The 22,796-nt window shown below is 41.6% G+C and overlaps 1 protein-coding gene across 2 annotated transcripts in view; it reads left to right on the plus strand.

The window, feature by feature from the left end:
- The first annotated feature begins 13,796 nt into the window (after positions 1-13,796).
- TTC39C (tetratricopeptide repeat domain 39C) overlaps positions 13,797-22,796 on the plus strand; it is a 37,606-nt gene continuing 28,606 nt past the window's right edge. Inside the window, exon 1 of one of the 2 annotated variants that reach the window (XM_059859390.1) lies at positions 13,797-14,144. In XM_059859390.1, the coding sequence (XP_059715373.1) occupies positions 14,011-14,144 (134 nt within the window). In that variant the 5' untranslated portion in view covers positions 13,797-14,010. The remainder of the gene's footprint in view (positions 14,145-22,796) is intronic. The other variant, XM_059859380.1, reaches the window with a different exon arrangement.

Below are 22,796 nucleotides of genomic sequence, written 5' to 3' on the forward strand. Positions count from 1 at the left end.
GAATTACTGTCCTAATACTACAAACCTAGAGAACCAGTAATATGCCCAGGCACTGACTCCTGTGGTGAGGTCAAGGGCTTCAGCTAATAAAATTTACCTGAGAACAAGGTGTCAGATCAGTAATAAAGTCCTAACTTTCCTTTTTCTGCAGTCATTTAAATCAAAGGTAATGACATGTCCCCAGGACCATTTACCTAAGCAGTAAAGAAGCTAAAAACACTCTGAGCAATTCTCCAGGGAAACACATAAGCATAATCCAAAGTTCAGGGGCTTAGTGGAAAGATTGAACCAGTTCACAGGACTTTGGTTCATACACCTTATTAAAACATGCAGTAAATCTTACCTACCGGTTATAAAAAAATGTATTCTAAAATATTGCCAAGGTTTATAGAGAATTGTTACTGCAGATTAAATCTGTTTATTATGTAATAAAGGGCAGGACACAGTCTCCATAAAACCTAAGATAATCCATCTAATACAAATATACATAAATGGAAACTTTACACAAACACAAAGGGTATTTTCATCCGCAAGAAGAGTGGAAGCAAGGACACCAGGCAGATAAACCATGCTCCCTGAGGAGTGTCAGTGGTGAAGGCAGTGCTGGGAGGTCTCAGAATGCCTGCTGTGAGCCATTCAACCTGGATGCCAAAGACACCACTGTGGCTCAGCTGTTTCCTATGCTGCTCAAAATCAAAAGTAACTGCAGTCATCACACTATGCCTTTACCAGGCCAAAAGGAAAGAAAACTCTTCTGGCAATTTCATTATTCCTGCATGCAGAAGAGTAGTACTAAATTTTGGGGTGATTGTTGTATTTAGTCAAATTCTTGTAACTTGATATTGGCATGTTAAAGGAAGGTAATGTTCCCAAAGCAGAGCCACTTAAGAGGACATTTGATCCCTGAATTTATGTATATTGCATTTATCATAAAAGATGAAATGAATCAACATAACATGTATGCTCAGCACAAATGTAATTCAAAACAGACACCACGAAACCACTACTGGTCATTACTGTTATTTAATTAAAATGGAATGAAAAGGTTAAATCTTTCAAAGAGACACTGCATGCCATCAAACAGAATAAAGGCCAGGTGCCTGATCAGGATAAATTGACATTACTCTGTTTTTCCTGGATTTGGGCAGATAGGAGAAGAGGATCTAGTTGTGTTTGTGCACCTTTGTGTGTTTTAAATGTTGGGGACCCAACTCAGATACCTTATAAAAAGGACTTTGCTGCAAAGAGTTAAAACTAGGAATGTTACAGCTCGCTTTCTGTGAAAAAATATAAGGGGTTTTTTTATCAGTGCAAAAAAAAAAAAAGCTTAAAAACGTGACACAAGCCTAGAGGATGGATAGAAAGATCTTATAGTTGAAGAAGAAAAGTAAAGCAAGCCTTGGTATTGCTCAGAGAGTACTAACCCCTGCCAAGGGAAGTGTCTACAGCAGAGAAGCTGTTAGAAACTGTTGTTAATTTGACTGGACAATTTTATGGTGGTTTAGTGTGGACAATTTCTGTGGTACAACAAGGAGCACAGGCCCTGACCGGCTGAACCCCACACTCAGTACTGCCCTCCTGGGCTGCTCCTGTGTGGCATCCAGGGTGTCCCAACCTCTTCTCAGCCCAGGGGAGGGCGGTGGGACTGAGTGGCTGCCTGCACCCCTTCCCCAGTGCTGAGGGGAAAGGCTTTTCTCAGGCTTCCCCTCTTTCCTGATCAGATGTAAGTCTATGAGCTTACAAATCTCTGTCTGTGATGGGGAGTTCAGAAAAATGGTCAGCCAGGCCGAGTATATGCCAGGAAGGAAAACATCACGAAGCTGCCACTCCTGGCCCTTTTTATTTTGCTCTCTGACCCTTTTTCTTTTGTTTGTTGTACTCAGTATAATGGAAGGGAACATCTGGACGCTAGTGACAGCAACCAAATTTGCATGCATATAGTAGATAATTAAGCACGTGTCTATCTGCAGCTGCAAACAGCAATTAGTCTTAAGATAGCTTTGCACACCCCTTCCTGCCTATTCTTCTGTTCCCCTCAGAGGGCCCTCTCACGTGCGCATCTCTGAGATGCACTGAGTGCTGGCCTCCTTTTTATTTGTGAAGATAGTCGTGCAGCTGAGCTTAAACCCTTCAATGTAACTTTGAATAGGATGAACTTCCTCTGATCTATCAATTTCCAGTAGAAACGGCTTTCTGCATAAGACATGATGCGGTGACCCAAATCAAAACATCCGTGCTTACATCCCAGCGTTGCTGAGACTATAAGCAGATTTCATTCCTAGTTCCTCCACTTAGATCTGAGGAAACTGAGCTCTAGAGAGTCACTTCTGACTGATGATGTGTTTTGTGTGGCTGACTCTTGCCTCTCTGCAGTTGCCCAAGGCAAATACTGCCTTCCCTGCTTCCTGCAGCTAGGAAGAAGTTTACATTTGCCCTATAGCCTCCACCCAGGGCCATGAAGGGGATTTTAAAACATCTTATCCTACCAAGTAAATACATTTATCCTATGCTTGTCTTTTCAGTTCTAGAGTCTACTGGCAATGAAACCATAGATAGCATTTTGTTGCCTAGAACAGGTGTCCTCATTTCTCCTGTGATAGAGTCAAATTTTCTAGACAGGTACAATAGAAGCTGCTCAGCGCTACAACTAAGAGACACAGTTTAGAGTAATGTACAAAGCAGAGGAATTTTCCAGTTTTTTGAAAACCAAAGACTGCATTGCAAATTCCTAAATTTCAGGCTCTGGCATTATATCTTTTAATTTATCTGTATGCTAAATGAAGTGTAGTAATAGCGTGGGCTTCAGCTGGGGCAGGCTCCAGTTGGAGAAGAAAGGGCTGGAGTGTGATCAAAGAGATCCCTGTGCCTCAAGTAGGGATTAGATTAAATGGAATGGCTTCACAATCTGGACAACAGTGATTATTCCATGTGGCTCTTTGAATTTGCTCATTGTATGACCCAGCTGCCTGATCAAGGCTTTTGTTGAGGTAAGAGTCTGTGTCATTCTCTCTGCTGGGGAATTCCTGTACATGTTTGAATTCTTGGGTATAATGTGTGATGTTTCCATTGGATTTACTTCTATGTAAATAAAATGTTGGCATTCCCAGCTATAACAAATTCACTCAAATTGCAGAAAGTGTTTGCATCAAGTGGTAATTTGAAAACAAAACTGCAGTTTCAGAAACTTATTAAGGCGTAGAGATCTGTTGGAAAACAAAATTTTGCTTCTATATGGAGAACATGAATCTCCTGTGTTTCAGTGGGCAACACCAATGAGGTTTTTTGTGAATGCCCTGTAACAGCAATGAACAAAACAACCCTGGTTGGCACCAACAAGCACTGTAACACTGTCACATGCATCTGCATTTCATGCATAGCTATGCTTACACTGGAGCACATTCCACCACCAAATCCAGACAAAAATGTTAAGGCTTTTACAATAAGAATAGGTGAACTCATTATTTTTCATTTGGGAACCCACAGAAAATTACAAAATATGTGGACCTATTTGATTTTAAGCAAATGTATGCACGCAAGTCTGTCTAGCCATTCCAAAATCAGCCAGTAGCACTGGTAGCACCCACTTGACTTGAGTAAGACCCATAGCATTTGTGGAGCAGTGTGGTTACTCATCTCACAACTTCAGGTCGACAAAAATTGGTTGTCTACTCTAGGCTATCTTTCTGTAATCAGTGGAGGAGGGTTATTTATCCTCAAACAAAAACACACCCAGACACCATCTCAAACATATGCTGTAAGAGCACATGGCAGCACCCAACCTAGCTCTGGGCTCCAAGCAAGAAACCCCTGAAGATGGATGCAGCACTTTATTATACTCTAGTCCTCAGGAATACTCAGCCCAACTTATGACCCAACTATAAAAATATCATTGTGTGATATTGTCAGCAGGCCACAGAGAAGAAAAGAACAAGCCACAGGAAACAATCTCCTGCTTCCAATTACAGGGAAAATTTGACATTATAAATGCTTTTGTCACTCATCCTTTTCAATACTGAGTCACCCAGACGTAGCATGGTTAGCTTCTGGCATCTCCATATGATGAACTACTTTTTTCTGTGCTTTGTATGATTTGAAGCTTGAGAATCTAAGAAGAAAACGTAGGTTGAACCCAAATGAAAGGCACATAAAGTAAAGAGATGTGAGATAGAAGGCGTATTTATGTGTGCTTGTATACATACAACCCCTCTAAAAATAGGTGAGTGCAAGAGCTATCAAAATGAAAGGAATGGAAAGGAAAACAGAGGAATGCTTACTGGATGAATTGCAGTAGAAAATAGCATTTGAGAAAAAATGCTAATGAACTGAAAAATGGGGAAGTGTACTGAAAAAATAGGAGATTGTTTCTCCTTGTGCTGTGCCTGGTAAATGAGCTCTGAAGAAATGGCCTGCAGTAAAAGCACAGCTTTTCACACTGTATTATCCTGGTTATTGCCACGCACAACTCATAATGGCTAAAATTATGCAACTCAGTTTAAGGTACTTGCCTTGTACATAGCTCTCAGCCTCCCAAAACGTGTTTGTAGAACAATTAACTGTGAGTCAGTATGGGATAAGTCACCAATGTATGGCTTTAAAAGGCACTGTGCTTTCAGAAAGGCAGGAGTGCTTTCAGAATCCAAATACACTTTTAAAAAGAGGAGGGTTATTAAATTTGATATTAAGCTGTTACGTTAATAAAAATCTTGTTGCAAGTTAAGATTTGTAAGTTACTCCTGTGGTTACCATTACACACACTCAGAATCTTGACTTTGATGTCTCCCTTTATCTGCAATGCAGTGTTTTGCTTGCAGAGCTGCCACTTCCTGTGGTGGGAACTGATTCTGGTTGTCACACTTCGAGGAATCTATAATTGTCAAGAATGTTTTCCAGCTCACATACTTTGATTAACAAGTGCCCAAATAGGAACATATTATAAATTAATTTGTAAAGAATATCTATACCAAATAAATGACCTGAATTTCCAGAAGTAAGTGGAAGAATGGAAAACCTAATGGTAAGCAAAAAGAGAAATCACTTCTTATTGTAACGAATAGGAACTCAACTACATGTTGCTTATTTCATTAAGTTCCTGAAGGTAATACATACATTTCTGGGTTGCTAATTTCATTACAGAACTGTCAGCACAAAGTCTAGTTGGTCAAGCAACAGCTCCCAGTCTCTTAAATTCTCTTTAAATGTTGGCTGCAGAAAATAATCTCACCAAATGATGAGTATACTTTTTATGTTTGCTTTACAGTTTCACACATCAAAATGTGAAGAATCTTCCATTCATATCAACTGGCATCCTATTCACTTAAATTAATGTTCATGAGTATAGAACAACCCAAAATTAAGGCAAAGACTAGAATGAAGATTATTTAAGCATGTGGCTTTATTTAGCTGTTGTCTTCAGATAATGCTGGAACCTGAGTGTACCTAAATAAACATACTGCCTGAGTACACTCTTAGAAGAAGATGAACACTTCACTTCAGTTTTATACAAATAGACACAATGGCTTTTCTTGCAAATTAAATTCTCTAAATTAAATGGTACAGCTAGTTATTTTCTTGAGTGAGCAGCAAATGTTGACAGACCAAAACACATTTCGCAGATGAAAAGCTAGTATCCAGAAATAAAAACTTTGATATCTGAGGTAGCATCTGTCTCTCAATATGGTTTCTAGGTTTTTTTCTGACTTTTGATATATGCTGCAGATCATAGTGTTTCTTTTAAAAGCCAATTGCCACCTCTATGTGTGCAAGCCTCAGAGAAGAGTTTTGTAAAGAACAGCACTGTGCTCCAGAAGACATGATTAAACTCCCGAAACATAAGGAAGTGAAATAATTTGGGACAAAGGCATCAGTAGCTAAGTAGGTGTAAATGCAAGGGAAGGAGCTCACCATCTTTGTAGTTATGGTTTGTATGTACACTGCTGACAGAGCTGCTCCAATGAACGTGTCCTACTTGGTCTATTTCAGTGTCAGAAAGTCAAAATGCTTTATCGTGAGGCAGTTGTAGGTCACCAAACATCTTCATGTAGCATAGTCACTAATGTTAATGCACAAAATTATTGGGTATTACAATCCCATCAACAGATATGAAAAACAGTGCATGGACAATTTAAGCAACTTGCTGAAAGGCACTGGTGGAGCAAATTCCTTCTTATGTGACTGACATATGGCTGTCGGGAGACAGTGGTTTCTTAGACCATGAAGTAGTACTCCCATCTAAAAATGTACAGAAAATGTGAAAACGGGCCAAAAGGGACATCTGCACAAGAATTCATTGTTTGCAGTTTTTACTAATGCCAGAGTGGGAGATTCACAACTCTGCTGGGGCTGCTTCATAACCTCCCGCTGAGTTCTCATCTGCCTTCATGGGTTGTACCCAACCATCAGCCCACCAAGCCTTTGTTTCCTGATGCCTTCCTTTCTGTTTACCTCAACTATCGGGCATTGCAGTTGTGATGATTTTTCAAAGCACGGAGTGTAAAGCTAGGTCTTAGTCTCCTCTAAATGATTACCTGGACAATCTGGCTACATAAATTTGTGTTTCATGTCAGGAGAAAAAACTGTCACCAGTGGGGTCTGCTGATATTTTTGTCACTAGAATTTTAAACAAGAGATTCCCCACTCTAAGTTGAGGAACTAAAAGAAGGGCAAGAAATGTAGATTTCAAAACTGAAACACAAACGTGATGCCCAACAGCCAAAAGAAAGCCTCTGCAGCTCAATTCTGCTGAATGGCCTTTCCATTTCTGTAGCAAAGGACTACAGAAAGAAGAAAGTGAAAACTGCTGAAATGCTACCTATAGAATACATATAATGCCAAAAGTCCCAAATGGAAGTAGAAAAGTACAAAATGGTGCTGACAAGTGTTCTTTAAATAGTCTCACTTCAAATCACATTATGCATCAAGCTGCTTGACACCTGTGAGAAAATATTTACTGCTAAAATAGCGAAAGAAAAATAAGCCTTAGTTACATACTATCTTCATTATGTTCCAAAATTCAAAATATGCTTTACAAGGTGTTTTGATTACTGTGACAAGGACTGGGGAGAGCACTAACACAAAGAGTGTTTATTGAGGCTGATATGTTTGCCACAGGTTATCTATGGCCTTGCTGATTACTTGCTTCTCATCACAAGCTTGAAAGTACAAAGACACATCCTCACTATCTGGGTAAATGATTTGCTGACAAATGCTACACACATACACATATATACATGTGCATGTATATAGAGGAACATATAGAAAAAAATCCTTCACATAGGCAATTGGTCTGTAAAGTGGCTTCAAGCAGAAATGAAAAATGCAGGAAAACTGGAGGGTCCCTCCAAACTAGATCAGCAAAAATGATAAGAGGTTTAAAATGTATGACCTGTTTGTGGAAAGTCAAACCTGCTATTTGTTGTAAAAATTGAAAGACTAACAGGGCCTCAATCAAGAGCCCATAATGTAGAAACAAGGGATAAACGACGTTTCTATGCTCCAGTTTGGGCAAGACATCCTACCTCACCTTCCATACACAAAACCATTAAGCTCACCTGTTTTAATTTGCCACTAACCCCCTGCTTCTATAACAAAGACACATATAATTGTTTTCCTTGTACACTGGAGCAAGAACATGAGGGAAATAATCTACAGGCTCTCCGTACTCAAAGTATTTCAAGAACCTTCAGAAAAAGATTTTTCTTTTACCATTTAGATGAATTTGTTCTAACTCTCCAGAAAGGACTAGGCTAGAACTGGTGGGTTCCTGGTGATCCCTTTGGCCTTTGAATTTTCTGCTGTGTGGCAATACAGAGCAGGTATTTTTATAATGAAATGTAGATCTGAGCTCTGTAGGAAGTCATTCCTCTGAAAGTAAAACATTTTGAACTGGCTCTTAAAAATTCAAGTGGCATGATTATTTTGAGTGGAAGTCTTTCCAATTAATTTTTATAAAACAGGACAGCATGTGTCTGCTGCCTGAACAGAGCAGCTGTTAGTATTTAATACTTGTGTATTCCTTTGTTTTCTCCGGAACTGTGTGCATATGTTTGGCCATTAACGCATTCTGGGGGAAAAAAATCCAACACTAAAAAGCTGTTATTTAGCATTCTTTATATAGCAAAAATTATACACCTTTATATGCTTCAGTAAAAATAACTCTGTGTGACTGAACATCAGTTTGTCCCAACATTTGACTGATTATACATTGAGTCCAGAAAACAATGTGTGGATAAAAATAAACATTATCCAATACAAGCAAATATGAAAAAAAAATTGCCCTTATTTGCTCTGTCTCATCTTTCATTCTCCTTTTTGAACTTCCAAGAACTTTACCTGCTCTGACCCAGCCATCTCTGTCATTGCTCTGTGCAGAAGTGACACAGCACAGTCTGTGTTACAGACTAAACAAGAGCAGTCACAAATCATTGCTCAAGAGACCAGGACTAAAAGATCAGTCACCTTGTATCCGATAGCTCACCATACCCAAAAGGCTTCCTGAAAAAAAAAAAAGGCAGAGAAAACAGAAAGCTTGTGAGAGGAAAGAGTAGTTGATTCTGAAGTAAGGTCTACTGCAAAGAAATAGTGGTTATTCTTATTGTTATTACAGTAACTCTCTTTAATTAAAATAATTAAATTAATTTTTTGTACCCTTGGAGTACTTTGGATGAAGAGACTCATTGAACCTGTTCTGTTTCACCAGGATTGTATGCATATTCCTTGTCAATTGACAGAACAGACAAATTGTTTCATGCGTGTGTCCTCAGGCAGGGTTTAGCCCTGAAAAGGACAATGCATATTAATCGGGAAATGTCAAGAGCCAGCTCTGAAGATTAGCTTGGCTTTGTAGTATTGCTTAGTTGCTGTGCTGTATGGAAAATGCATGATGATAACCGATGCAGAGCTCACCACTCATAAATATTTAAGTGACCAGACACAATAGACAGGCATCCTTATTGTTCAAGATCAGAGTTACAGTGTGAGGCACAAAGCACAAGAGTAAAGTGACTTTAGCCACTTTAAAAGTACATTTCCTTAGAAATGTACTTGTGAACCTAATTTTTTTTTCTTCACATATTCAAAAGGGAAGATCCCCCCATTTATATATTCACTAGCCATTCCTGGCAGTCACTAACACAGATAAGCCCCCTCTGATGGTTTGGAGAAGATGGCTGTACTCTGGATTGCAACACCCCTTCATAGCCAACAATGGGACTGCATCTGATATGGCACTAGAATAGCAAATCCTCAAAAAGGAGCTCAGAATTACAGAAGCAGATTCTGCGGGTTTGTGTCTGAGATTCAAAAAGTGTGGGAGATGTCTTTATGATTTTAATAAATATTTCCAGCATGTTACATTCATACACAGTCACATTTTCTGGGGGGGGAAAAAAAAAGTTAATTCCATCCTGAAGGATTTTTCTTTTCTCTACTGAAATGAGCAGTGATTCAAACTTCAATGCTGATTGTCAAATATTCTAAATCAACTGCTGAAATTTCATCGCCATCCTAAAAACTGCAAATTGTACCAGGCTTATTGAGGTATTCCAGGACAGAGGTAGAGTTTTGGAAGAATATATGTAAAGGGAAACCCAACAAAATCAGATTTAGGGCACTCTGAGACAGAAACAAGGGGTTATGTTGCTGCATCCAGACACAGTGGAGAAGAGCCCTGAGATAAGTGGGACCTAAATTACAAACTAGGAAAATAATATTAAAGAAAAGATGAATATAGGGTTGCCCTTGGTTTTAACTCTTTTCTCTCTGATGCTTTAGATAAATCAATATGCTTTTCTGTAATAATTTTTTCCTGCTACTTTAACTTCTGCTCTTCTCTGTTGTTTATGAGTAGGACTAAATTCCAGTTAGACTGTGGAGGAAAAACATCAATATTTTTACTCAGGGACCAGTGTGTGATGACTAACCGTACTTCTCCCTTGAATTGGTCAGAAGCTCAAAGACAGGGCAGAAACTTGGAAAGCTTGTCAAAGGGAAGAACAGTTGAGTATTCAAAGGTACAGGCTATCTTGAATTACAACAGCAGTGTTGTGCAAAGAGGCTGTAACACCACCACAGTTCTGTATCCCATATGGGTTGTGAATATTGTAACCACTTCCATTTATCTAACAGTTTCTGGGAAGCTAGAGTAAAGGTCTTGGAAATTTCAGGCCAGTTAATTTATTGAAAGTACAATTCTTGCTCACCAGTAATTTCACTGTCCTTGAATAATTACAAAGCAGTAGCCTCAGCCTTTTTTCATGAGAGGTAACAGGCCACAGCAGCACAGGTTATTCAACACTGCCGTGCAGGGAGCTATGAGGTGAGGAGAAAGCTAGCCACCGACTGACCCCTCTGCTGAAATTGTTGGCTGATGACTGCCTATTTTGCTGATGATAACATGCTACCAGGTACTAAAAAAACAAACAAACACAAAAAATCTCAAGAAAAATGCTTAGAGTGTTGTTAGACTGCAAAGTCAATGTAAGCTTTGATTGGCACCTACAAATCATCCATGTAGTCCTGTTCAATGTGGTTTTTTTTTGCTCCCTTGGCCATTTTTAGCAGGATGAATCAGCGGTACCACATCCTCCATGTGAATCAAACTAATTGTAACCCATCACAAGACCTCATCTGCTGTTACATGGCAGGGAGACCTACAGCTCTGCTGACTTCCAATCCAATTCTGCAGGAAAACGAGGTTACAGCACAGATCACAACAACACAGGCACTATAAAACTGCTGCTGCTCAGCTGATGAAGTCAAACTGCACGTGTCTCCTTCACTAAGGAAGGTGTGTTGAACGTGTTACTTGTCTACTTGAACAGCTAAAGGGCAGTTTCATTCTGACATTTTTTTTTCTGTGCACTTATAACTGTGTTTCTGTAGAATTGATTCAGCTATTCACATCTTGAGTTTGAAAATTAATAGCTAGCTACCGGGTACTTATAAAAGCATTTGCTATGGAAATTATCAGTGCCAGCCCTCAGCAAGGTCTGGAGCAACTGGGTACTAGAAAGAAGATCTCAGAAGAATTCTAGCTTCTTGTACATGGGACCCAAACCTGCAGGAAGCACACAGCCCTGCTATGCTATTACTCAAACACAGGGGCAAGGAAATAGGAGTGTAGCATTGGAGAAATGAAGTAGGTGTTGCACAACGGACTTGGCTCTTTGCTGCTCCTCAGAAATAGTACTTGGAGGTAGGAGTTAGCCTATGAAAAGTTTTCAGGGAATCCACAAGAAGATTCATTGCTTCTTGATTACATCTGATAAATGGAAAGGATATAATAAACTGCTCCACCACGACCCCCTGCCCACAGAATCCTGCCTGGCAGATGATATTGCAGGAGTAATTGTTTTCATTTGGAATGCAGTGTCTTGAAACACTACAACCTGTAAGAATAAGGAGTAAGGGTGGTGCAACTGTCACCTGAAATTTCCTTTTAGTGAGGCTGTTTGCATTTCTGGAGTCCAAATTTCATAAACACCTGTAAACACGCTGGAGAACACACTGTCCCCTAGTCATGTTGTGCTTACTTTCTAGAAGCCCTTTAGGATTTCTAGGCTGTGTAGATCATGCTGTTTTGGAGATGTGCACTGTAACTAAAGATGTGTCCTCTTTAAACTGCCCCTAAGTGTTCAGCCCTGCTCAGTAACAGAGGGGCTGGCAATCAGCCAAAGGATGAGATTCACACCTGACAGATTGCAGAAGCCTCCTGGCATTAGGCAATCCACACCTTCCAAGAACTGTTCTTTCAAGAAGTTATTGGTACAAAGTATTTCCCGAGGGGGTGGTAGCAATTCCCACAAGGCATGTATGAAAATATGACAACTCGATTCACAGGAAGACAGACGTTTTGCTTGACGGGGAAAAAGGGTTGCTAAAAGTAGTGTTTGGTCCCATTCTTTTGTATGCTACCAAGGGGAGGTGGGGGAAGTCTGAGTCCTAAATTTTTCTCAAGAGCAGCTGTAGCACTCTTATAGCCATCAGGAAGCAAGACCAGGTTGTTGGTATTAGCCTTCTATGCACCTAAATTTAAGCACAGCAAAGAAAGCCTCTTCTTGCAAAGAAGGATGGAAACAATGTGGATGTATTTTCAATGTCCAGTTACTTGGCCATTTTGGGTTGGAATGGATACATTTACACAAGTGTACTTTCTCACCCATCCTGTGCTTGGAAATGCCTTCCAGACTAGCTTGTATCTGAACCAAACTTGCAAATACTGATTTTTGCTGTCAGCATCACAGGTAAGTTCACATTGCTAATCATGAAGGTATGTTTCAAGACAGGGAGCAAATTCCTAGAAACCCTTGTTTCCCAGACTTGCACTGGGGAGGTCAAAAAGTCACCATTGTATGAAAAAGGAACTTTTATTCTCTGTCCTAGTGACTGCAGTCACTGAATAAAACCACTAATTTAAAAAAAAAAAAAAAGAAAAAAGAAAAATCAATTCTCTGGAAATTGAAAGCTGCATTATCTGTAGAGAAGGACTTTGGACTTCTCTTCTTCACACTCTAGGTCTGGCTGCAGCCCCAGCTGCTACAACCCACCCATTAAAAACCACAGTGGATTTTGCAAGAAGCCACAGGATTGTGGAGGGAAGGAGGATGGGTGGCAGCCACCTTTGCCCGTGTGGTGCCTGACAGCAAAGCAATGTGAGGTGTGAGGATGGGGAGGGAAGGGCGGCACAGAGGCAGGGGCAGCTCCCCACATGGACGCCGCTAAGCCAGGCATCAGTGCGTGCCTCTCTCCTGCTGGTGCTCACCGTGCCATCCCCAGAGCTGGGGGTACAGCAGCCGCAGGCAGAATCAGCAGTGCCCGGACAGCCAGGAGGGCCAGCCGTGTCCTGGGGGCATTGGGCACAGCATTGCCAGCCGGGCATTAGGAGGGGATTGTCCTGCTCTGCTCTGCACTGCGGCAGCCTCACCTCGAGTGCTGGGGGCAGTTTTGGGTGCCACAATGTAAGGAAGACATTAAGCTATTAGAGAGTGTTGGAAGGAGGGCAACGAAGATGGTGAAGGGTCTGAAGGAGAAGCCATATGATGAGCAGCTGAAGTCGCTTTGCTTGTTCAGCCAGGAGGCGTCTGAGGGGTGGCCTCATTGCAGTCTTCAACATCCTCGTGAAGGGAGGCAGAGGGGCAGATACTGATCTCTTCTCTCTGGTGACCAGCGACAGGACTTGAGGGAATGAACCTATGTCAGGGGAGGTTTAGGTTGGATATTATAATAAAAAATTCTTCACTGAAAGAGTGAGTAGGCACTGGAATCCTCTGCCCAGGGAGGTGGTGGAGTCACCACCGTCCTTGGATTTGTTTGGAAAAAGACTGGACACAGTGCTACAGTTTAGTTGATGAGGAGATGTTGGGTCATAGGCTGGACTTGATGATCTCAAAGGTCTTTTCTAACCTAGTTCATTCTGTGATTTTGTGAAAAGTTTCTTCACCCAGAGGGTGTCTGAGTATTGGAACAGGCTCTCCAGGGAAGGGGTCACAGCACCAAGCCTGCCAGAGTTCAAGAAGTCTTTGGACAATGCCCTCAAGCGTGTAGTGAGATTTCTGGGGTGTCTATGCAATGACGGGAGTTGAACGCAAAGACCCCCATGCATCTCTTCCAAACCACGACAGTCTATGATTCCGCGAAATGCGGCGGAAGGCTCCGCGGGCACGGCCGTCAGTGCAGCCCGGCCACAGGAGGAGCCGCCCCGCAACCGCTGCGCCCCCGGCCCCTCACCCGGCAACGGTCCCGCGCCTGCGCGGCCTCGTGGCGGCGCCTGCGCGCTGGGGCGCGGGGCAGGCGCCGCCGCTTTCGGCGCGTTCGCGGGTGCGGAGCGGCTGCGGCAGCGCCGAGTTCGCGCCTCCGCGAGCACCGGGCGCTCTCGGCTTGTCCCGTAGGCACGCCGAGGCGGCACCGGGCTGCCCGGGAAGGGGTGGGCGGGTAGGCACTTGGGTAGGTAGGTAAGTACGTACGTAGGTAGTAAGGTAGGGGAGGGTCGGCTGGTCCCGCTGCCTCCTCATCGTCATGGCCGGCTCGGAGCAACGGGAGGACGGGGAAGCGCCGTTACCCATCGAGGATTCGGAGCTGGCGCTGGCCGGTATCAACATGCTGCTGAACAACGGCTTCCGCGAGTCCGACCAGCTCTTCAAGAAATACAGGTCAGTCTCGGCCACCCCTCCGCCGCCCGCTCGCCGGGCCCCTTCCCGCGGTGCGGCCCCCTCCGCCCCCGCGGGCGGGCGGTGAGCGGGCGGCGGGGCCGTGGGGCGCGCAGGGGGCCCTGGCGCAGGCAGCCTCGCCCTGCCCGGCCCCTCAGAGCGGCAAGGATCGGTGCTGCCGGTCGCTGCCTCGGTCAGCGCTCTCATGGGGAAGGGACCCGCGTGTTTCACAGAATCACAGAGTGGGTCAGGTTGGAAGGGGCCGTAGTGGGTCATCTGGTCCAGCCACCCAGCTCAAGGAGGGTCATCCTAGAGCACATGGCGCAAGCTTGTCCCCACACCGTTGTTGGATATCTCCAATGAGGGAGACTCGACAAGATCTCTGAGCAGTCTGTTCCCATGCAGGGTCACCCACCCACGCAGTAAAGAAGCTCCTCTTCATGTTCAGGTGGAACTTATTGTGCATCAGTTTGTGCCCATTGCCTCATGTCCTTCTGCTTAGAACCACCGAGGAGAGCTTGGTTCCATCCTCTTGACACCCTCCCTTACCCTCCCTTTGGATATTTATACACGTTGACGAGGTCCTCTCTCAGTCATCTCTTCTCAGGGCTGAACAGGCACAGCTCCCTCAGCCATCCTTCATAAGGGAGGTGTTCCAGTCCCCCAGTAATCCTTGTTGCCCTCTACTCTACCTGCTTTAGGAGCTCCATAGCCCCTTTGTACTCAGGGAGCCAGAACAGGACACCTCAGATGTGCCCTGAATTCACCAGGGCTGAGTTGAAGGGCAGGATCACATCTCTCAAACTCTGGCACTGCTCTCCCTAATGCATCCCAGGATTCTTGGCCATAAGGGCTCAGGGGTGATCTGTGCTGTGCTGTGCTGTGGTGGGGGGGTGTTTGGCACCTTGTTGGAGGGATGGAGAAGGGCTGAGCAGGGGTCCCTCGGTAGCACTGTCTGCATTTGGCTGTTGTGTATGTGTAAACACACACGTGTGGCTGGAGATGTGTCCTGGGGGGTTTTTGCTCTGGTGCTCGTGTGTGGTCTGATGCGGTCTTCAGCGCACAAAACAGATAGCAACAAAAGGTCTGTGAGTGCTACTGTGATTATCTTTGAGCTATAAGATTATGTTCATAATCCCCACATACATCATGTCTAGGTTTCTGCGTTAAGTAGGCATCTGGTAGGAGTGGCATTAGTGCAGCTGTGTAAGTCAGGCTTAAAGAAAAGGTTGCCCCTACCTGTCCTTGCTTCGTTTCTTAGGACTAATGTCTTCCACTTGAGCTTGAGCTGCTGTAATTGCGCAGATGTTTTAAATAATTAATATGCACTATCGTGCTGTTGTCTGTATGATTAAAAAAGGCTTTGGTTGACTTAAAATAGAACTTCATAGTGATGATGTACTTATGTATTTAAATCTTGTTTACAGAAAGGATAGTTGGAAGGGGAGTGCAGGGATTGAGATAGGTTAAGAACGTTCCACTTAATAACAGCGACAACGGAATAACACTTTATTGTGTACCTGCAACAGGTTAATATTAAGCATGTCATTTTTGTCTCTAGTATATACTGCTATGTTACACAAAATACTGTTGTGTAGAACTAACTGGAATATTGCAGGTGACAAGCAAGGTCCAGTTCTGCATTCCTCACATGCATAAGCATGAAGTTCACCTCTTAATCCAGCACTGCCAAGACCACCACTAAACCCTGTGTGTAATTGTCATGTCTATGTCATGTAAAGTTGCTCCCTATGAGTTACTTCTTAAATATTTGTTTCTTTTGAAGCCCTCAGTTGCTCTGTGTATCTAAGGAACCTGTTGGTTTTGGTTGCATGCTTTTGTGTTGTGTAATTTTTTTTAAGGTGCCAGTTAAGGAGTACTCAGTGTGGTTTCCTCTCCTCCACTTTTGCTTGTGCTCTGCCATTGCTTTCTCTCAGTAGTGTGAATCTGGAAGTAGTCTAGGAATTCTAAATACATGATGCTTCTTACATTTTAAAGTAGTACTAGGAGTAAAATTGTTAAGATTCCTGTTCTCAAAATGCAGTTTAATCCTCCCTTGAAAGGGTGAATAATGATTTCTTCTGCAAATTTCTCTTGGTAATTTGGAAGATTTTATTACTGAAGATATGTTAAATGCAGAAACTTGCCAATCTTTTTTGCCAGCTACAGGCTTTTCTTTGTTTGATTTTATCAAGAAATGCCTCTTGAGTTCAGTGTACTTTCTGATTGTGGCTTTTAAATACCCCCTGCAAGGAGTAGATAGGAATCCCTTCAAAATATTGATAGTTTTTGGTTCATAAATTGATAATTGCTCTCTTGGGCTGGAGATTTTCAGAGTAATTTAAAAACTTTGTCCTTCATCCCAGAATTTGTAGCAGGTTTCCTCTTGCTGTGAACTAATAAACCCTTATTGAATTGGAGAGAGGATGCAGCAAATTAAGCTCAACTTCTTATCAACCTGAATTCTGGAGACATTTGCAGCGAGGGCTACTTGTTTTTCCCAAGATTTTTTGGTTCTGTGGTTGTCTTGAATGTGTTCTTTTTACAAGGACTTAAGCAGTGCTATTATATGTTGGCTTGCACGCAGTCTTAATGAGTGTGAGTTTTTTGTAGGTCTGTGCTTGGAATTATGCAGTAGGATGGGTTCATCCTAACTGGGGCTGGTAAGCCAAACAGGGAGGGTTTAGAAAGTCTCCATAATCTAATATCAATGTTTGTAGTTAATGGTACTAGAGGTCAAAGATGTCTGATGGCATGCAGCTTTTTAAACTTGATATGAGTGTGTGTTGTCTGTATTTCAGGTGACCTTTCTTGTAGAAAGTGTTAATTCTAAACTACTGCCTATGCAGGTAGTTTATCTCTGTTTCAGAAGCTTAGCAGTTATTAATGAATTGTAGAAGTGAAGAATGGAGATAGATACTCAGCAAAACTTCCGTTTCAGTAGCCACATCACTTAAACCACCTAAAACCATTTCTTAGAAACTGCTGGTTTTGATTCTGCTTTTTGTTACTTCAATTTTAAATTCATTTTCCACCTGAAAGATCTTGTGAAGAATTCAAATTAATACTTCTGTCTTTATGGGACAATAGGCAACCTTGTCTCTAAAACAGGCAGCATGTATTTTTCTTTGCTCTTCTGCATTTTTGCATCTTCCAGAAAGTACTGAGTATTGAACTGGAATATTCTCTTTCCTCTTGTATCTTTGAGGATTTCTAAGCATATAAGAAAGAAACTGTCAAAAGAAAGCTGACTGCTGAGCCCAGAATCAGTTATATTTGAAAGCTGTTCATAATGCAGTCCTTGAGGATGCCAGTTTTGTGATTGCAGCTATGCTTCATACACATATCAACACCAGTAAAGTCTTGCCTATTAAGAGTGGTGGTACTTTGAAGTTATGTGCCACAGAATCATGATTTCTGTATTGGACATGGGAGAGTGGTGTTTTGTGTTCTGGTGGTTACAGCTCATATACATATCTATAGAGGATCTGAAGAAGATGAATATTCAGTTGTGTGCCAGACACAACATGTAGTTGGAACTTTGTTGACTATCACACTAAAGCACTTAATGATTTGTCAGGTGTTGTTTGGGAGTATTATTGTTTTAAATTATACTTGAGGGAACATAGTAGGGTTTGAAAAATCATCTACATGTAGCATGTATATCTGCATATGCTTTTTCACAAGTTTATTTTTTTTAGAAGTCCAGATCCTTTACCTGCTGGTGGTGATGACATTCTGATCATGAATCAAATACCAGTGGATGTGGTATTTTTGTAGATCTTTACTAGACAGCACCACTGTCCTTAGTGCTTGTTCCCTCAGGAACAAGCACTAGGTTCCCTCAGAGCTAACTCATATTTGAAACTGACAGATATCAATCTTTGTATTCAGCTTGAACAGTGCTGACTCTGTCCTAGTTCCCATCTGTTTAAACTTTTGAGTGTCTATGGAAGCTGCAAGAGGTATGGAGGTTAACCAAGGACATAGACAGTGAAGATGGAGCCCTCAAGCATCAGGATGGTACTAGTTTGGTGATCCACCCTGACACTAGAAGGAATGCTGAACTGGAATATTCTTTTTCCCCTTTTAGCTTTGTTCATTTCTAGACATATAAGAAGGAAAGAAACTGTCAAAAGAACTGGTTTTTTTTTGCTGATTCTTCACTTCTTAAGAGCATTTGCAATTCAAAAATGTTTTAAAAACTTCCTCCAGCTAAGAGAAGACTGTGTTAAATATAGCCAGGAGTTTTTCACTGAATGTTGACTCACAACGTAAATTGTCAAATCACAGATTATCCCGAGTTAGAAGGGACTCATCAGGACCAATTCCTTGAACTCCTGGCCCTGCACAGGACAACTCCAAGAATCATCCTGTATGCCTGTGATCATTGTCCAAAACACTTTTTGAAGTCTGTCAGGCTTGGTGCTGTGACCACTGCCCTGAGGAGCCTGTTCCTGTGCTCAGGCATCCTCCGGGTGAAAAACCTTTTCCTATACCTAACCTAAACCTACCCTGATGCAGCTTTGTGCCATTCCCTTGAGGCGTGTCACTGGTCTTGAGTGAGAAGAGATCAGTGTCTGCCCCTCCTCTTCCCCTCAACAGGACTGCAGTGAGGTCTCCTCTCTGTCTCCTCCAGTCACTCAGCCACTCTTCATATGACTTCCCCTCAGCAGCCTTCACCACCACCTTTGTGGCCCTCCTTAGGATGCTCTCTGGTGGCCTTGTGTCTTTCTTATATTGTGGTGCCTAAAACTGCACAGAACATGAGCTGAGGCTGCCCCAGTGCAGAGCAGACAATTGCATCCTTTGACTGGATGACAGCTCTGTGCCTGATGCACCCCAGGACACATGGTTGGCCCTCCTGACTGCGAGGGCATAAATCATAAGATCAGGGCTATTATGTCACAAGAAATCCAACAATCTTCTGTCTCCTACCCAAGAGACATTTGACTCTGCATGAATGATTTTAACATCTGAGAAGGCTTGGTAAAATTTCCAGCTTCTTAATGGACAGATAAGTGGTACAAAATGACAAGTAAAATGTATACAGTAAGGTCATATCCACAGAAGAAATTGAAGATTATATAGAGAAATGTGATTATAAGACAAAATGTGTAAAGGTTTAAAGAATGGGGCTAGTGTAGAAAAACATGATGTTCAGCCTGCTAGGGTAAAGCAGAACGTGGAGACCTGGAAGCTGGGGCAAATGGGGAAAAGCTTACTATGGTTGCTTAAAAAACCTGAAATTAATTGAAAGGTAACATGCTATATCATGTGTATTAACAGACACGCAAACTTAGTAATGGACCAGAAGTCCATTATGAATAGGCATTTGAACCTCATATTACCAACTTAAAATGCTCTGTGGCCCGAAATACTTTTGACCCAAATGCAAGTTGAGGCAAGGTGACATTAAGCCAGTATTGATCAGTAGGTAGATTATGACCCATGTATGGGCTGTCTAACCACTGCTTATATACCTCAGCAAAGGAACCTTAAGAGCAAAACTGAAGTGATTTAGTAGATGCTGCAGCAGCTTCTCTAAAGATAAGGCCAGCAGCGCGGGAGCTGACGTCACTTGGTTGGGCAAAGGATGATAGCATCTGGATTGGCAGCGTGAGAATAAATCCTGAGTGCCCTGCTAGCAACCCTGTGTGCTTTTGTTTGTTGCAGCCTTGGGCAGAGGAGCAGCTGCTAGATGGATGTATAGAAAAGGGTGTTATTTGTAAGGGAAGTGATTTTTAGTAGCAGTATTCTAAATGCGTACCCCAGTGAGGTGAGATTTCATTGCTCAGTGCCAGGCAGAGTAATAGTAATAACATTGCACATAAAACCAGCATCAGTTTTTCTGGCTATTTGGATAGATTAGAAATATTTTAAGCATTCTGCAGTTTAAATCTTCCAGGAGCTGGGTATGCAGAGATGATCACTTTTGTGGACTTCTTGACAAAGACGGGTGGTGTTGCCAGAGGAAGTGGTAGAAAGGGTAGAAGGAGGTTGAGAGATCTGTGTGTCATATGGAGCAGTATCTGGTGGCTAGAAGTCCAAGGGAGGATGACAGAAAACTAAACTAAAATCTGGGTTTATAACTCAGAGGTTAGAAGTCAGGTTTGGAAATGGCAGAAGAGGTGTGATAGTAAGCACATCTTACTAAATTAATTCTGTGAAAAATGCAAATGCTTTAAAGACTTTTTACTCATGTTAGTGCACCCACTCATTGATCTGCTGCTTCTGGTAAAATATTTCAGGCTGTTGTGATAGGATAGATACGTTTTTGTTTTAATCTACTTCAGGATTTTTGAGGTATTGAAGAAGTTACGTGATGTCAGTTAAGCTGCTGTAGTTGGTTGTGGAAAGTGATTTCGGTCAGGTTGGAAAAAAAAGGTTTTGCTTAAGTCCCCAATTCTGACAGATTTCGAGAATGCAAGTGGAGAGTTAGTACAAATCTGCTGATATAACTAGCATGTTTCTCACCTTTGTAACTAGATTTCAAATAAAACATACAATTGAAAATTCTTTTCATAATCTCCAGTGTTTTGATGTTGTGTGTCTAAAGTTCACAGCTTGAAGTTAGAGCAAAACAATCTCCCACTAATTTGCAGGAGGACAAAACAAATCAGATAAAAACTGGATAGAGCAGGGCCACAGAATTATTTTTATATTCCTGAATTTCTCTTTTGGTTGTGTATTTCTAGTAAAAATAGAAATGTATGCTGAGGATTCATTTAGCAAAACAATTTGGGCTGATTATGGAATGTAAACTAAACCTGGATCTGATATTTGCAGTTCTCAGTGTGATATAATACAGTAATGCTTCCATGACACTTTTATTACCATGGGTATTTCATTTACCAGTATTGGATGAGAGGTGTACATACGTGCCTCTGTCATGTTTGTAGTCTCACAAACAATTTCTAGAACACATTTTAAAATAATCTATGATGGAATAATGACCAAAGGATTTGAATGTTGTTGCAGTAAATTCCTTACCTTTCTATTTACATATTTTATGCCTTGTTTTAAAATATTCAGTTCCTGCTTCTATATTTATCTGTGAACTTAGATGAATTGTGCCATTTTGCTTTATTCTTTCACTTTGTGGACAGAATTAATTAGTTTTGTTTCAACCTGAGCATCACTCTCAGCATGATGGCTGGAATTCTTGATGGACTGTGGTTAAAGTAGCAATGACTAGAAAAACAGTGAGGAAGTGTTGGCAAGTTAATTACATTACTCTAAATTTATACCTGAGCTAGACTGTAGTAGCCTTAGAAGCTGATGTGAAGAAGTGAAATACTGCCTTGGAAATAGCTGTAGGAAAAAGAAAATACTGAGAAGTAATTGATTTTTTTTTTGTTTGTTTTTATGTACTTCAGTTCTGATGTATTTTTTAATTGTGAAACTGGGCTGTATTATCTCAGCATTATTAAACCAAAGCTTAAAACCCTTGAATGTTATCATCATGTGTGAAAATGGAGCATAGTGGACACTTTTCTTCTGAAAGTGAGTTAATACCTTAAATATATGCTATGAAATGAGGCAAATCAGTCAGAGTTTTTTGGGAAAAGCCATGTCTTGTGTAATGCTAGTTTATATGTCTGGAAGAAAGTTCTACTTCAGTGCTCTTAAGTTTTTGGTCTAAGTTTAGTTACACATGCCAGCTTTATTGATATGTAGGACCTTTTACTGTGGTGTCTTGTAGTAATGGTGTTAATAGCATAGTTTCTTATAAAAAAGATACCTTCTGAGTCCTAGTTTCCCAGGTGAAGTGCAAACTGTGTTTTACAAAATATGTCTGGAGACTGATTTTTTTTTTCCTTTCATCTTTGAGCTAATTAAAAGTCTTGAGATTTTTCTTTACTTAAAGGAGGTTATTGCTTTCAAAGTCATGAAGACAACTTGGGTAGTGCATTGTCCCAGTGTTAATTTGTATTCGGTTCCATAGCTCCTGTCAGCGTTGATGCAGCCCTTGGTTTGCTGTTAGTATCTTCTCAAGTGCTGCTTCATTTTTTTGTTTCTTAACAACTTTAGAGTTGTCTGTCAGATAGGATGAAACGTCATGTCTGAAGCTGAAGGTCACTTAGAAGGAGCTTGAGCTTTCTGTGGGATTGTGTTTTTCCCAGAAACCTACTGTCATCCTTAGTCACACCTCAGTTTTTACTGGGACAGTACTGTGCCATTTGAAACTTTTCCTAGCTCTCAAGGAAAAGATGACCTTAAACTGTTGAAGAGTTCTTCAGTCAACATAATACTCACAAAGACTGAGCACATAACACGGTTGTTATTGAAAATTGTGTTTTAAACAGTGAAATTACCTCACTAAATGATCTTCCATAAAGCTGCAATTATAGTTTCTACCCAGTGACTATGTAGGAATGTGCTAGAAGTGTTCCTTATTTTCCTTGGTGATGACACAAACTCTGTGTGGGGGACTCCTACAGTAAAGTTTTGATGTTTTGATTGCCAAACTCCATGGTCTCAACAGAGCCATCTCCCAGACACAGGATAATATTATGCATCGTGTTTCCTTGCTTCAGGGTCCTTTTGTGCTACAGCCCATATGTGCTGTAATGGCAATGCTTTTTATAGATTGAGTGAGTGAAACTTAAAAAGAACTGATCTGTGACATTTACCTCATGTATTATAGCTACT

This window comes from Haemorhous mexicanus, chromosome 1, assembly GCF_027477595.1.
Source record: "Haemorhous mexicanus isolate bHaeMex1 chromosome 1, bHaeMex1.pri, whole genome shotgun sequence".
In the NCBI taxonomy this organism is placed as follows: domain Eukaryota; kingdom Metazoa; phylum Chordata; class Aves; order Passeriformes; family Fringillidae; genus Haemorhous; species Haemorhous mexicanus.